Raw genomic sequence first — 16,836 nt, forward strand, 5'->3', positions numbered from 1 at the left:
AAAAAGTTCTAGAGATGGATGTGGTCCTGGTCGCACAACAATGTGAATGTATTTAATGCCACAGAACTGTACATTTTAAAATGGTTAAAATGGTAAATTTTTAAAAAATTTTTAAATTTTCATTGAAATTTTTAAATTTTTAAAAAAGCAAATTTTTTTTCCTAAGAAGAAGATAATAGCTTTGTTGCTTCAGGGAAAAAAAAAATAATAGCTAGGAAAATCTATAACTGACATCTATGTGAAAGACCTAGCCAACTAACATACCCAAGGTACCTGTGTTCACGGACATTTGTTTTTTCTACTATACATACAAATAACGTTTAATTTTTAATTTCCATATGAACACCAACAATCTTCATAATCTTTCGTTAAAATAGAAGATGTGAATTATAACAAGGTTTCCCTCCCTGAAATGTGACATGGAGCACTGCAACTCTTTACCGAGTTTGACCCTTGCTCAGTTTTAATACCTTTTAGATTAAATCCTCTGCACTGAGTCAATGGATTTCCATGTCTCACGTCTTGTCTTCGGCTCCTCCTGTAAGTGCAGAGACATACATAAAACTGACTTAGAATTAACATTGCCAATTACACCATATTTACGAGATTGCATTTTTAGTTTCACAGTCTTTTAATTACCTAAGCTTTCATAAGGAAAAGAGGTCTGATTATCTGACACAGCTAGCTGACATTTATTATTCAACACTTCCATGATAGGATGGGTTCTTAACCTTGTTTTCATTCTGAATTAACTCCGTCCCTCCCTATCTACTACTGGTGATAGAATGGCTATGAAATCCTTAATATGTGCATTTCCTGGGCAAATGCTAGATTCCAAATTAATAGTGTAAATTTTAGTTTAGAGACATTCATCAAAAATTCTGTAAGATGAAAACCTCTAGAGTATGAACTCACTAGCACCTTCTTTCTTATAATTTTGTTAAGTAAACATAGCTTTCTTACAAAAGTCAACATTTTCTAACACTTTCCTGATATATTAAAACTTTTCTGAAACAGGTGATAGACAGAACATGGACATTTAATATAAAGTTAAGCAAAATTGTTCATTTACTAGAATAAGAATTTTCCTTCAACTTTTTACTTTGAAAAATGTCAAGCCTACAGAGAGTGGATATATGAGTACAATAAACACTGGTATGCTTAGATACATGAATTGTTATATTTAATCACATTTATTTTTTTCTCTCACATGTAAGTATTATGTTGTATATATAGTTTATGCACATATATGAAAATCTTTAGAAAATAAGTTGCAGACATGTAATGCTTCATTCTTCAATGCTTCAGCATGAATCTTCTAATTTCCCTACATAACAACAGTATCATTATCATACTAAATATATGAATATTTATTCAACAATATCACACAATACACATTTTATATTAAAATTTCCTTAATTGTCTCCAAAATATCCCTTATGGATTTTTTGAAGTTATTCAGGATCCACAGTTCACGCACTGCATTTTAGTTGTTACGTATCTCAGCTGAAGTATTTCAAAATTTACTTACATTCTTTATAAGCCAGCCATTATTTAAATCGATGTTTTAAGTTATTTGGATACTAATTAATTTACTGAGTCGTAGATTCAAAAAATATATATATTAGTTTCTATTGTATCACATAGTGAAACAAATCAAAATAGAGCAACTGAAATTCTCTTAGCAATAAATCACGGATATGAAGAGAGAAAAAGTGGGGCACGTGGGTGGCTCAGTTGGTTGAGGGTCTGACTCTTGGTTTCAGCTCAGGTCACGATCTCCCAGAGGTAGGATCAATTGTGTGGCGGGATCCACGCACCGAGCAGAGTCTGCCTCAGATTCTCTCGCCCTCTGCCCCTCCCCCCACTTGTGCATGCTCTCTATCTCTCTCTAAATAATAAAAGAAGAGAGAGAGAGAAGGAAAAGATCCTCTCTTTAAATATTGGGAATACAGGGATACATTGATTGTTTACTATCAAGGCTGTGAAGAATATATAAATGAGCATATTACTTAATTGGGTTAGCTGTTAAGTCACAACATTTTTACCCTTAAAGATAAATTAAAATAGTAAGAAGAGCAGAAATATTAAAATCTCCCAGGGATTATCAAATTTACAAAGTGAAACTAATCTCAGAGTCATCAACAGTGAAAAAAATCATTTTAAGGTTACAGCAAATAGTAGTTTGTATGTTCAATTGATCACATACATCTATTTATGGAAATATAGGTATAAAATTTGTGTCATTTATGTATTCTTTTCCCAAAAAAGTCACATGATCCTAATTTTATATATATATGTAAAATATATAGATATTTTAAAGATTTTATTTATTTATTTGAGAGAGAGAGAGAGAAAGAGCACGAGTGGGGGGCATGAAAAGGGAGAAGCAGACTCCCCACTGAGCGAGGAGCCTAATGCGTGGCTTGATACCAGGACCCCGGGATCATGACCTGAGCTGAAGGCGGACGCTTAGCTGACTGAGACACCCAAGCACCCCTCAATTTTATATTTCTAATATAACAATACACACACAAACTAGTGGAAGTCACTCTTGTCTCAGGAAATACAATTAATGCTGTACTCTAGAATAGCTCCTATTTCAGGTTTTTACTACATTGTGTTTGCTATATTTCCAAGCCACAGCATTATTTACTACCAATCAACTAATGAGTGCACTATATTATATGAGCACCATGTGAGAGTTCTTATGGCTGAACTAGTCATTTTCAGCCATCTAGAGAAGCACTGTCACTCACAATGGTTAAATTGATTGTCCTGTGACCAGCACTATATTACGGTTTGCATAGCTGGGCAACCTGAATTTACAGGATCACATAGCTTCCAGACATCCTGTACAGAAAAACAGTATTATGGCTTGGCCTAAATGATGAGATCAACAAGAGAGCTGAGATTTTTTGTATTTGTAGATTCCCTTTAGGATAGTCATACAGCATTGTGAAAGCTGGTGGGCAGAGTAATACTATATTTGCATGTAGGATTTGGGATTTGAGCTCAAGTTACCAATGTTTTCTTCCTTATAGTATAATCCTTCAGATAAACAGTGAAATCATTTTTGTTCTTGTATATAAAACAGATATTTACTTGAAGATTGAACTGATTATCTTGTCTTAGAATAAAATTCCTAACTGCATGTCTGAATCCTGAATAAATAACATTTGAGATTAAATTGCAGTATTTGGTACAAATGCACAAATATTTAAGATCCTTGAGAATGAAAAGGAAAATTGTTTGTATTATTTGCCATAAGCAAACTTTAAAAAAAAAGCAACTACTGAGCCAATGATATTTAACAACTTTATTGTATCAGAGTATAAACTCCATTGGTTTCCAAGTATCACTAATTCTTATTCCATACAAAGGACATGTTTTTGGTTTTCATTCTTATGAATTCCTCCACATAATCTTTGTGTTCCAGATAGATAGACAGTACAATCAAAATAAAATAGTTAACACTACTAAATAAAATTAGTATGGAAAATACAAGTGATCGTTTTTATTATTATTTTTTAATTACTTAAAAATATTATATATGAGAATTTAGGAAATAGTTAATTCAGCAAACATGTTTTGCATTCACTATATATTTAAGTTTTAAAATAATTTGGAGAACTTAAATAGTATAGATATTGGTAATGAAACTTTCAATGTGCTAGCCAAAGATGGGTGTGAGTAGGCCAAGGAATAAGACAGATGATAGATAGATAGATAGATAGATGATAGATAGATAGATAGATAGATAGATAGATAGATGATAGACGGAGATTTTTCAGCTTTTTATGATAGAATTAAGACACTGATAGAGATTCAGATAGCTCTTTAAATGATTACTACCTCCTCCTTAAACACATACTACGTTTTTTCCCCTGCTTATTCTTTTTTTTAAATTGAGAAATAATTGACATATAACATTATACTAGTTTCAGGTGTGCATCCAATCATTATGTTGTACACCTGAAACTAGTATAATGTTATATGTCAATTATTTCTCAATTTAAAAAAAGTATATATATATATATATATATATATATATATATATATATGATTGATATATATATAGTGAAATGACCACAACTAGATAACATCTGTTCCCATACATAGTCACAACATTTTTTTTCTGGTGATGAGTACTTTTAAGATCTACTCTATTATCAACTTTCAAATAAGCAATACAGTATTATTAACTATAGTCACCATGCTGTACATTATATCCCCATGACTTACTTATTTTATAACTGGAAGTTTGTGTCTTTTGACTCCCTTTGTTCATTTCTCCCACCCATACCCTACCTCTGGCAACTACTAATCTGTTCTCTATCTCCATGAGCTTGGTTTGTTGTTATTTTTTAAATTCCACATATAAGTGAGATCATACAGTTTATGTCTTTCTCTGATTTATTTCACTTAGCATATGCCCTCAGGGTCCATCCATTTCACAAATGGCAAGATTACATTCTGTTTTATGGATAAGTAGTATTCCATTAGGGGATGTGTGTGTGTGTGTGTGTGTGTGTGTGTGTGTGTGTTTATCTTTACTCATTCATCTGTTGAAGGACACTTAGGTTGTTTCCATATCTTAACTATTGAAAATAATGCTGCAATGAACATGGGGGTGCATGTATCTTTTCAAATTAGTGTTTTTGTTTTCTTCAGATAAATACCCAGAAGTGGAATTGCTGGATCACATGGTAGTTCTATATTTAATTTTTTGAGGAACCTCCATACTGTTTTTCATAGTGGCTGCACCAATTTACATTCCCACCAAAACTTTTTCCACATCATCTCCAACATTTGTTTATTGTCTTTTTGATATTAGCCATTCTGAAGGGTGTGAGGTGATATTTTGTTGTGGTTTTCATTTGCATTTCCCTGATGATTAGTGACATTGAGCACCTTTTCATGACATGCTGGCAATCTGTATGTCTTTCTCGGAAAAATGCCTATTCAGATCTGCCCACTTTTTAATCAGATTGCTTGTTTTTTTGCTACTCAGTTGTATGAGTTCTTTTTATATTTGGATATTAACCCCTTATCAGGTCTATGGTTTGCAAATATTTTCTCCCATTCAGCAGGTTGCCTTTTCATTTGGTTGATGATATCCTTTGCTGTGTAGAAGCTTTTTAGTTTGATATAATCCCACTTGGTTATTTTCTCTTTTGTTGTCTTTGCTTTGGAGTCATAGCTAAAAACTCATCATCAAGACCTACATCAAGGAGCTTAATGCCTGTTTTTTTCTGGGAGTTTTATGGTTTCAGGTCTTGCATTCAAGTCTTTAAACCATTTTGAGTTAAGTTTTGTCTATAATGTAAGATAGTAGTCTAGTTTCATTCTTTTGCATGTGGCTGTTTAGTTTTCCCAGAACCATTTACTGAGGAGAGTGTCTTTCCCCGTTGTATATTCTTGCCTTTTTTGTTGTAAATTAATTAACCATATATGTATGGATTTATTTCTGGGCTCTCTAATCTGCTCTATAGGACCTATGTGTCTGTTTTTATGACAATAGCACACAGTTCTGATTATTATAGCTTTGTAATATAGTTGGAAATCAAGTCCATCATGCCTACAGCTTTGTTCTTCCTCAATATTACTTTGATTTTTGTTTTGTTTTATTTATTTATTTATTTATTTATTTATTTATTTATTTATTTGACAGAGAGAGCATGCACGAGAGCAAGTGTACAAGCAGGGGAAGTGGCAGACAGAGGGAGAGGGAGAAGCAGGTTCCCTGATGAGCACAGAGCCCAATGTGGGGCTCGATCTCAGGACCCTGGGATTATGACCTGAGCCAAAGGTAGACGTTTAACAGACTGAGCCACCCAGGTGCCCCCTCAATATTACTTTGGATATTTGGGGTCTTTCATGATTCCATACAAATTTTAGGATTGTTCTAATCCAGTGAATAATGCCATTGGAATTATGATAGGGATTGTATTGAATCTGCTGATTGCTGTGGGTAGTACGGCTATTTTAATGATATTCATTCTACCACTCCATGAATGTGAATTATACTTCCATTTATTTGTGTCTTCAATTTCTTTCATCAATGTCTTGTAGTTTCAGTGTACAGGTCTTTCACCTCCTTGGTTAAGTTTATTCCTAAGCATTTTATTCTTTTGTTGCAATTGTAAATGGGATTGTTTTCTTAAATCCTCTTTCTGATAGTTCATTAGTCATGTATAGAAATGCAACAGATTTTTGTGTGTTTGTTTTGTACCCTGCAACTTTACTGAATTCATTCATTAATTCTAACAGGAAACCTATGACACTTGGTTTCATACCAGGCATGATATTGTTAGCATTAAAAAATTGCAAGATAGTTTCAGCTCATTGTTGATTGTAAGGACATGATTAAGATCATGATTTGTGGCATTAGGATGACAATGTGGAATCTACCTTTAAATATGCATCTTAGAAAGGATTACTGGGGTTGTAATTACAGGGAAAATATGAGAACAAATGAGTCAACTCATATTTTAGCAGAAATGTCTAAAATGTAAAAAAAATTCTCAAATATGCAATCATAGTCTATATATAGTATGGAATTTCACTTGAGAAATATTCTTTGTTAAATGAAAATGCTTGTTCACCAATGCCAAGGTCTGGAAGTTTTGCAGGGAAGGAATACTAATCCCCAACTCTTCCACATTATAGGAAAGGCTGATAAGCCTAAAGGAATATGGTAAGATTCACTTTGGGATCCTCATATCACCTTCTTTCTTAGAAAGTGTGGTGCTTCAGCTTCCTTTAGTAATAAATCTGTTTAATAGAAGATTGCATTCCAGGTGTTAGACACGACAATTTTTAGAACTCTCTCCCAAGAAAAATGTATTGCCTTACAAACAGTTATGATAATAATTTTTAAATATCACTGCTATTGTAATTGGGAGTGTAAAACAAGTACGCTTAAAATTTACCATCAATGGCTACAAAAATCATTTATTTGAGATTATACTTGGAATTTGCTTTCCTCACACTTTGTGTTCAGGTTCAGATCTCCAGTCCAGTACAAATGGAAGATCTCAGGGTAATGAAGTCCAAAAATTCTATGTAGAAATCAAAAGAGGCTAGAGACTTCCTGCCTTAATCTTAAAATGACACAGAAGAACACGGGTCTTTGAACACAGATACTAAGGACTGACTACTGGTTTAAAGAATAGGAGTTCTCTTTACATTTCATGCCTTTAAAAACAAAAGACTTTCAAATTATCCATCCCAGGCCACACCTGTGTATTCCAAATTCATATTTCTAACTGTCAATCATAGAGGTGGGGGTGGCAAAGTGGTCTGATTCTGGATAGAGCTCAGAGAATGTGCTGGTGTATTACATGTAGGATGTTAGAGAAATAGAGGACTCCAAAATGAACCAAGTTCTCAGAACTGAGCATATGCAGATGTAATTTCCTGAGAAAGAGAAGACCAGGGGAGGAGCAGGTATGTGGAGGGAAAGAGGATGTTAAAAGTGCCTATGAGATATTCAAGGTCCTTTAAGGCCTATTTCTGTAACAGAGAATAAAGAAGTTCTAGAACACCATCACCCCAAAGATTTTACTTGAAAATCATTAGTGCTTATGGCTGGTTCTATTTGCTTTCTCCTGCTGACCCTGATTTGTTAGGTTTTGGCCCTGCCACCCATCATGACCCACATAAAGAAATAAACAGCTGTGATCTTGGCCGACCCGGCATATTCTTTGTTCTATCATAATGTCACTACTGGTGGTTCCTTCCAATGTGGTGCAAGTTGTTTTTGCTGAGTTTTTGCTGGGATAAACGGCATTCAGCCTCAGACTGCCTTACTCTCTCAATCTGACCAGCTATCATGCACTCCCCATTCTAAGAGGTAAGAGCATATCATCAAGGTTCTGAAAGCAATTCAGCATACCCATTTTGGAACAATGTTCCTGTTGCCTGAACTAGGACCAACATTTGATTATAGGAGAATTAAATAGCACAGGGAAACCCTAGGAAGGTGGGATTTAATGATCTACAGAAGCATATAAAAAATTAGGTAATAGAAAAACATTAAATGCTGCTTGAAACATTTGCTGGGTCACAGGGGGGAATTGTGTTGCTAGAGGAGCTTTAAGAAGAGAAATAAATTTTCCCAAAGTACTATATTCCCACGTACCTGTGAGAATTTCAAGTTATAAAGCATAGCCATTTACTTCATTCAATGACTATACATGATGCTTAACACAGCTACTACTTCTAGCACCATTTTAAAAGAACACAGCAATAGAATTTTTTCTAACGATATGGACCACTGTTCGATTGTCTGGTGACATCAGTTTTGATTTTCGGCTGAATGTTTGGTACTCACCGCTTCCCAGTTGGGTAGAACCTTGAGCATGAATGGCCATCCCAGGCACAGTAAGGGTCCCTTGCCAGGCAGCAGTCAGCACAGGCTGTACCATAGATGTGGCAGCGATGCAGAGACACTTGGGAAATCCCTTCATTGGAGCTCACATACAACTGTTGCTATTGGAGGAATGATTATGATTTATTTCAGACGTGGATGTTAAAAGAGGGCTTTTTTTTTTTTATAATATATGTCTACACACCCTGAGATTCATTTTAAAATAGACTAAAAACAAGAAGCAAAGCACAGAGGGTATAAAGCCAAAATAAATAGAATTTTCTTAGGTTAATATGCCTATAATATTACCACTTTACTGTAAAAAAAAAAAAAAAAGCTTAGAGCCCTATGTAGAACGGTCATACATTTGAGACATTGGGATTTATTGTTCTCTCAGATTTGTGCTAATATATTACAGATTTAAATTATGATGCTTGCTTTATTTTTTGAAAGCACAAAGCAGCTTTCTTTTTCTTCAAATCTGGCAACCCATCACCTTTAAATTTGAAAAAGTCAAGTCTTAAGTAAAAGGCATTTTTAAGTTTAGGGGAAAAAGTACACTGTTAGTATGAGCTAAAATTTAAAAAAAAATTTTCACATGCCCTTGAAAGAGACATATTACTCATTAGAGCAATTTTTAAATTACTTAGAAGAATATCAGTATTTATATTTAGGCATGTCTTAAACTTTCTGTATGATTCAGTGATCTTCAGCATCCTAAGTCATAAATAAAGATTTCACTTTCCTTAATTTGCAGGATGTCAAGAACTTCTTACAATACTGCTCCAATTCTTTTATCTGTACATAAATTAGTTTTCAGGAGGTGAAAAGGTAAGTTTCTAACTGACGCTTGCTTTCTAAAGAAGTGATACTGTATAATTCAAATTAGCAGAGAATCTCTAAGCTGGAACTCGAATATATTCACATGTGCACAGACATACAAACACATCTGTACATATTCACTTACATACAATTTAAAATTTAAATCAATAGGGGCACCATTGGTCCACCAGGTTCTGGAGGCAGGCTTCTGGAATTCAAATCCCAGCTCAACCACAAATATGCTGTGTAACTTTTCTGAATCTCAGCTTCCTCTTTGGTAAAACTGGGATAATACAGTACCTATCCTACAGAGTTATTTTAAGTACTAAATGTAAGGGCTAACTCCACATGAAATACTTAGAATAGTTTCTGACTCCTAAGCACTCAATGAATGTTAAATAATGTAGTAGAATAAATTACCAGTTAACAAACTATCAACTTAAACATTGTCAATTCTAATTAATCATTTGAATCACATCTTAGTCTATTATCTAATAAAAAATTATTTTATTCAGATTAATTTTTCAGAAATTGGCTGAAAATGATTGATCCCCAGTTGTGACAAACTATGAGAAAACAACTACATATTTTGACAATAACTATTTCTCTAGGAACATTTCAAAAAAGTGTTTATTGAGTACATTAATAAATAATATAGTGAATGCATCAGCTATGTTAAATTAAGGAAACCACTTTATTTAAGGAAAGAATACAAGTAGTTTCATTCTAGAAATTAATCTTTTTTTTAAATTAACCCAACTATTTTCTGCTGTATGGAATGCAAGAATAAATTAGAGAATAAAGTAGCATAAAATAGAAAACAAAATAATTTGAAGACTAGGGAAGGTACTAAATTCATATTTAAATGTACATAAAATATCATTGGCAATTTGTATTTCTTTCTTAGTGAAAAAAGAATGAGGTACACAGTTGTGCAAATGAGTTCCCCAAAACTCAAATAACTACTTTTCCTGAATCTAATGATTGAAAGAAACATTTTTAATTATCTACAATATAAGATGTTGAAGACAGATTTAATACTCCTTTTTTCCTGTGTGTATATGTGTATTGCATATTGCAATTTAATGGAATGGATTGTGAACTATGAGTGTACCAGCTGAATTACAAGTTGAATCGTAACGTGTATTACTGTAATTGTACACTGGACTACTCTGCCACACAAATTGCTCTGTGTCCATTTTGAATTTCGCTCCGATACTCTCTCTTTTCATTAAACTACTGTAAACAAGGGGCTTCCCTGCTGACTTCAAAGACAATTCTGACTTGGGATCAGCTCCCTGGGACACTGGGGAAAATGACAAATGGTTTCTTGTTACTTGGGAAAATGTTTGTTATGCACCATACAAACATTTTTACAGATGATATCTTTAGCTCTATTGTACCCTATTTATTTTTCTTCATAAAATTGAGTCAAGTGAAAAGAGTACAGGACTGACTGTGGAATACTTCTTCATCTTCATCTGTAACAGACCAAATAAGGTAAAGAACACTAACATTATGTCATCAGTTGTGCTAACACTTAAAACCTTTATTCCATATTCCAAGAAAAATAAGTCTCAGGCTCTTTAAACAGCGGTTACCAAGGTCCTGCTTTATTTTAGGCAATTTATATAAATTAACTCGTTTGTGAGAAAAGCATTACCTTGTAGAGGCAGAAACTTCGGCCAGTGAAGTTTAATGACTTAACCATAATTTATGGACAAGTTGGGATTCAAATGCATGTCCATCCTGCTCTGAAGCCTACTCCATTTCTGACTATGATTCCACCCTTTAGAACTTTCTTCCAGAGAGAACACCTTAGAGGCTGGAGAGGTGTACGTGTTGCATAGGCAGAGACTGGGATAGGCTTTTCCTTTTTTGTGATCATTGTGTATTTGCATGCGTAGGCACAAATTAGAAGATGAAACATTTCTGATACTCATAGTCAAACATTTCTACCCTCAAACCCGAATCCTTATATGGCTTAGATTTGAGACATTCAGATTTTTTTAATGACATGTACAAACTCTAAGAAATAGCACTTCCTTAGCAATAAGCATAAAAGAATGCATTGTACATTTTAAACATGTGATAGCAGCAGGAACTCGGAAGAGGACTGATTACTCATTCCAAGCCCCTGAGAATGTTTGTGATGCTATAGTAGCCCAAACATTATACCGAATTCTTCATTCAGAAGATTATTTCTATTTTGGTTGGCTTCACACACTGTAATATTTGAGAATATAGGATATACAAAATGTTGGAATATCTTGCTGTATATATTTATATGTTCTGCTCTCCTGGGCTTTTATACAAAACAGACCTATTTTGCTTTCCATTAACAGCTTTTAAATTATGCATCAAAATTAAAGATGATTTTGTGGTTACTGTAAATAATAATTATTTTTCTAACACTAAAATTAATTTTTCTAAAATTACAAAATACATTTTTCATAACAGTAAAATTTTTAATATATAAAGAAAATAAAAATGGGGTTGTTTTACCTTTTTGGATGAAATTTTCATCGTTGTTATAGGAGCACGATTCTGAAAAATTAAAAAAAATTGTTAGTTGTTCAAATAATCCTTTAAAAAGATTTGCATTAAAAATATTCTCATCTGTTAAAATTCAAGAAATTATCATTTCTCTATATATGCACATATACTCAAAGTTTAGCAATACTTGTCCCTAAAGTACATTTCCTCTGTTGGGAGTAAGGTGTTATACAAATATATGCCTAAACTAAAAAAAAAAAAAAAAAAGTAGCAACTATAACACATTATCAATTATAGTCATTAGAAAAACAAAGAAAATCTGAGAAATTTGGAAGAATTAAAAAAATTATATCTTGGAATACTGAATCCAATGAATAAAACTTAGGCTTGCATGGGTGTGGGTAAGATGCTGTGGTACCCCATGTTATTCTCCCACAACACAAGCACTCTGCATAAGAAGCTACCATGCACCTGACAAATGTTGCTTTGGAAAGATGTATTAGCCTGAATTATACTTATTAATTCTGTTGCAAACAAAGAAATACTGTTAGAAAATGTCCTCTTTTGATAAATGTGAATTAGGGAAAGCACCTAAGAATGTTCTGAAATAGTGATCCTATTTGAAAGTCACTTATCCATAAAATTTACTTCTTAAACATTATGAGCTCCTTTTAAAAGTTAGACTTGTGATAACCTGATAAATATCTGTGAAGTTTTATTTGAATAACTCAAATAAGAGCAAGCTCTCAAAACCAATGGTACTTACAATTATTTCTTGTTCTGGAAGTATGTGTTCTTACGTTTAAAAGAGAAAATGGTGATATTATCTAAACACTCAATCTAAACACTCAATTGCAACAGGCTGTGATCACTGCTTAGAAATACACATACACATACAAAAAATGTATTGCAATTTATATCCATCCAGGCAACTACCAATAGCTGTATCTCCAATTCAAATTAAGTTTGAGGAAGCTGGATGTATTTTCAGGAAATATTCTGAACAGAGGATTAAAAGAAGATATCATGGTTCTGCACTCTATAAAAACTGTGTCTGGTTTTTTAAAGTTTATCAGTGTGACACTTCGCTAAGGAATTTGTTTCAATTCAAATGCATTATTTCCTCACGTGCTAATCACAGTATATCATACACACCCAGTTATTTTTACCTCACCTCAGAAATATGACACAAACACCATGCTGAAGACAGTAAGTCACTGTAATTGGCAACTGTGTCTCTCAATTTAGCCATATCAATCACTGGCACACACGTCCACAAGAAAGCTCAAACTTTTTTAGTCTCTCTCTTGGGCTGATGTCCCCCACATGCATTTTGACTGACTCTGTTTTTCCACTTCGAGTTTATTCTTCATGATGATAACACTAGCATAACTCATATAACAGACCATAAGTAGTTCGCACATGATCAGAATGACTCACATTTCTTTAAGAGCCTTCCGTAACTTACATGTTTGGGTTTGTGTCAAACTCAATGTTTTCTGATTATCAAAAAATGATACTTCGGAATTAAAAATGAAGTTCTACAATATGGCATTTTTGCTCTCTTTAAGCAAATTCCAGAATAAGGTAGTCTATGTTATTTTGGCCAGCCAAGTTGTCTGTATTGAATTGAATGAGGAAAAATATTTTATATATAATGCAATTTTGGTTAATCTAATGAAACAATCAATTCCTTTATAATGCAAGGCATAGAAAAACCACTTGAATGTCTACAGTTAACATTTTATAAGCACAATATTAACACGCTAATCACAACGAACCTTATGCCAAACTGAGTCTAGCATTAAAAATTGTAAATTCAATAACATACTGGAAAATTTTCCAGAGTTCCTCAGATTTCATTTGGTTATTTTTAAAAAATATTTCTTAACATCTAAAATGTATTAGCATAATCTAAACAACACATCTTGATCACTTATACGCTTATAAATTCAATAATTTTGGTGACTGTGGGAACATGTATTAATAAGTATATATTCTGAGTCTGCTCAACTAAGCAAAGCAACTGACTAAACCAGCGATAGTCTGCTCCTGGGAGTCCTGAAGTGCTAATTTTACTCGGTTAAAGGCTGACTCTGGTCTTTTGATGTCCATGGGCCGTTTGTTTTGGTTTATTGTTCTTGTTTTGTTTTGTTTTGTTTTGTTTTATTTCATCGTCATAAACTTAACTCTGCAATCCAGCTAGACTTGGAGGGGAGTAAGGAAAATATGAACCCACAGACCTGCAGTGAGAGCACAAAGATTACAGGATATTTCCAGCAGATGGGGGTGAAGGGGTGCCCTCCTGAGCTACAGAAGGAATGGCCTAGTAGTTAAGGTAAAACAGAAGTCAAATTTATTAGATTTGTTCACAGTCGGCAGTGGTGATCTTGCTGGCCTTGCCATTCCGGGACCCAAAGCTCTCCATCCACAATATTCCTGCCCTCCCTCACCTTGCCAAAGACCACATGCTTGCCATCCAACCACTCAGTCTTGGCAGTGCCGATGAAAAACTGGAAACCGTTTTTGTTGGGTCCTGCATTTGCCATAGATAAGGTGCCAGGACCCGTGGGCCTCAGATGAAATTCTCATTATCAGATTTCTCCTCATAGATGGACTTGCAGCCAGTGCCATGATGGTGTGTGAAGTCACCATCCTGGCCCAGAAATCCGGGAATAATCCTGTAAAAGCAGGGATCTTTATAACTAAATCCTTTCTCCCCAGTGCTCAGAGCACGAAAGTTCTCTGAAGTCTTTGGAACTTTGCAAGCAGCCTGAAAGAGACGCAGCCCAAGGGCTTGCCATCCAAGGTGATGTCAAAGAGCCCAATGGGGTTGACCAAGGGCAGGCGGCACTGGCGACTCTAGGGCAGCGGCGTCTGCCCGTGGGCTGTTTCTTCTTGATTGATTTAGTTGGAAATAGTAGTCTGCAATAGGAGTGATTCCATGCCAAAGTATCTTTGCAATCCTAACAGCTCCTCTGGCTGTGTTTTATCCATCTTTCCAAATGTTTATCAGAGAAATCACTTGAACTACAATGGCTTACATCTTAAGGAGAGAAGGGACATCACTGATCTGTTCCCCAGGGCCACAGATCCAGAAAGAATAGGCACTCTGCCCTGAGCAGGTGATGCCTTACAGGACTGAACTTCCCTCTGTGTGCCTTTTTGTTGGTGCTGTGTATGCTTTTCTTTCTGTTTCTTTTTGTTAAGCCCAAATTTAAGAACAAAGAGAATAATAATAAAATCTCAAGTTCAGCAGAACATAAAGCTTTGAGTGGTAAAGAGACATTTGTTTTATGTAACTTGAATGACATTTGAATTGAAAGCAATAAAACAAGAGAAAACAAAGCAGTTTTTCTTAAAATTCCTGGATAAAAAAATATGAGAAAGTTTATCTAACAATCAATAATGTAAGGCACTTGGGTTTCAGTGGCTTGTGAAGCAAATGATAAAAGCCCTTTGCTGGCAAATCTTTTAGACCTTGACCACAAGAACTCATTTATAAAAATAATGATGACCCAAATTCTTCGAGTTGTGATGATAGCTGAAAAAATGAATCTTTTAATGTTAAGATAACTGGAAATTGTAAAAAAAAAATACTTCAGAAAAATATTTGTTCTATATTTCTCATTTTATCTGGTGTTTCCTACCCTCAAAAACTTATGATATTTATTTGATCCTTTATCAAACATTTTTTTTCCTCCCAAGTGGCCCTAAGATTAAAGAATTCCATCCATCATGCATGTGCTGAGATTAACAGAAGAGATGCTCAGACCTTAAAGACTTGTAACTCCTCCAGAATGAGCTCGCCCCTGGCAGAGCTGTTAGCGGGAAGAACCACCACCTTCTGCACAGTGCCTCGGTCTAAACCAAAGGAGAAAACAAAACAGAACAATGAGATGCAGGAAAGAAAGACATTTAAACATAAGACCACCGACTTAGCATTTAAAATACCATTTCTGTAATTACTTAGTCATCCAAAAGAGGCTGTATATATTGAGCTATATTCCAAATCTCATATGTTTAAATTGAGGTTATATCTAATTCAAAATGAACCAATATGAACATCTTATATTTTGTAATATTTGGTATAGTCATAGCTATGAGAGAAAAAGAGAATGTACAAATGTCTTACAAAGTCAAAAGTTCTGTTTCTGAATCAAGTGTGTATTCTTCAAATATTAATACATAACTTTAAGTTTGGCCCTTAAAAATATTACTTAAATCTCCAAACCAATTTTATAAAGTGACACTCCCATGTTTTTGTTTACCTTGACACATAATGATTTGATTATCTGAGAAAAAAGATTATTACAAATGAATTTTTATGGTAATCATATTATAAACACCAGTACTAGAAATTTACATTTGACCTGTAGTTGTGAGAGATTTCAGACACGGTAAAATGTTTTACTCACAATTCAAAAGAATTTTTAAAGCACAAATGTAACTATGGTCTCAGATCAGATGCAGACACCTATTCATAGAATAATTCTACTGTTTTCACACATACACGTACTCACTTGAAAAATTTTTTTTAGATATTCTTAAAATTCAGGGGAAAATATGAAATTAGATGGTCCAAATTAACTTAAGCAAATAAAAATTTATTCATAGTTCCAATGAGATTGCCAAAAACAGAGATGCCCAATAAATTAATACATGCAGAAAATGTTATTAATGCCAATATTTTTAGTTAAGATAGTTTCATATGTCGCATGAACATCTATCTTCTAAGCATATAATTTTGCCACTCTACCAATCACATAAATTTTGGGTTTAAAGGAAATGAGTTGAGATTCAATGATGTGGGGTAAAGCAAATTTGTAAATTATTTGATAAAGCAAAAATGTATTTCCTCACCAAAATATGTTTCTATTATAATAATTAATGAGCTTTATCATAAATATCAAGTCATTACTTTTAAGTATGAGCATACAACTGTGGGTATATAATTTGGAAAGATGCATTATCATCAACAGATACTGGAACATTTTTAAATTCTCTTGAGAAACATCAATAAGAGTTCATTTGAGGGGCACCTGGGTGGCTCAGGCGGTGAAGCAACGGAGTTTTGGTTTGGGCTCAGGTCATGATCTTGGGGTCCTAAAATGGAGCTCCCAGTCAGGCTCCACGCTGGGCAT

At 34.0% G+C, this 16,836-nt stretch overlaps 1 protein-coding gene across 1 annotated transcript in view; it reads right to left on the bottom strand.

Annotated features, from left to right (window-relative positions):
• Positions 1-16,836, bottom strand: part of SEMA3C (semaphorin 3C) — a 169,794-nt gene that overhangs the window by 8,449 nt on the left and 144,509 nt on the right. Inside the window, exons 13-16 of the mRNA XM_026504590.4 lie at positions 15,468-15,556; positions 11,702-11,743; positions 8,339-8,496; positions 471-538 (exon numbers count right to left, since the gene is read on the bottom strand). Coding sequence (XP_026360375.1) covers positions 471-538; positions 8,339-8,496; positions 11,702-11,743; positions 15,468-15,556 — 357 coding nt within the window. The remainder of the gene's footprint in view (positions 1-470; positions 539-8,338; positions 8,497-11,701; positions 11,744-15,467; positions 15,557-16,836) is intronic.

Source organism: Ursus arctos, unplaced genomic scaffold, assembly GCF_023065955.2.
Source record: "Ursus arctos isolate Adak ecotype North America unplaced genomic scaffold, UrsArc2.0 scaffold_3, whole genome shotgun sequence".
Classification (NCBI taxonomy): domain Eukaryota; kingdom Metazoa; phylum Chordata; class Mammalia; order Carnivora; family Ursidae; genus Ursus; species Ursus arctos.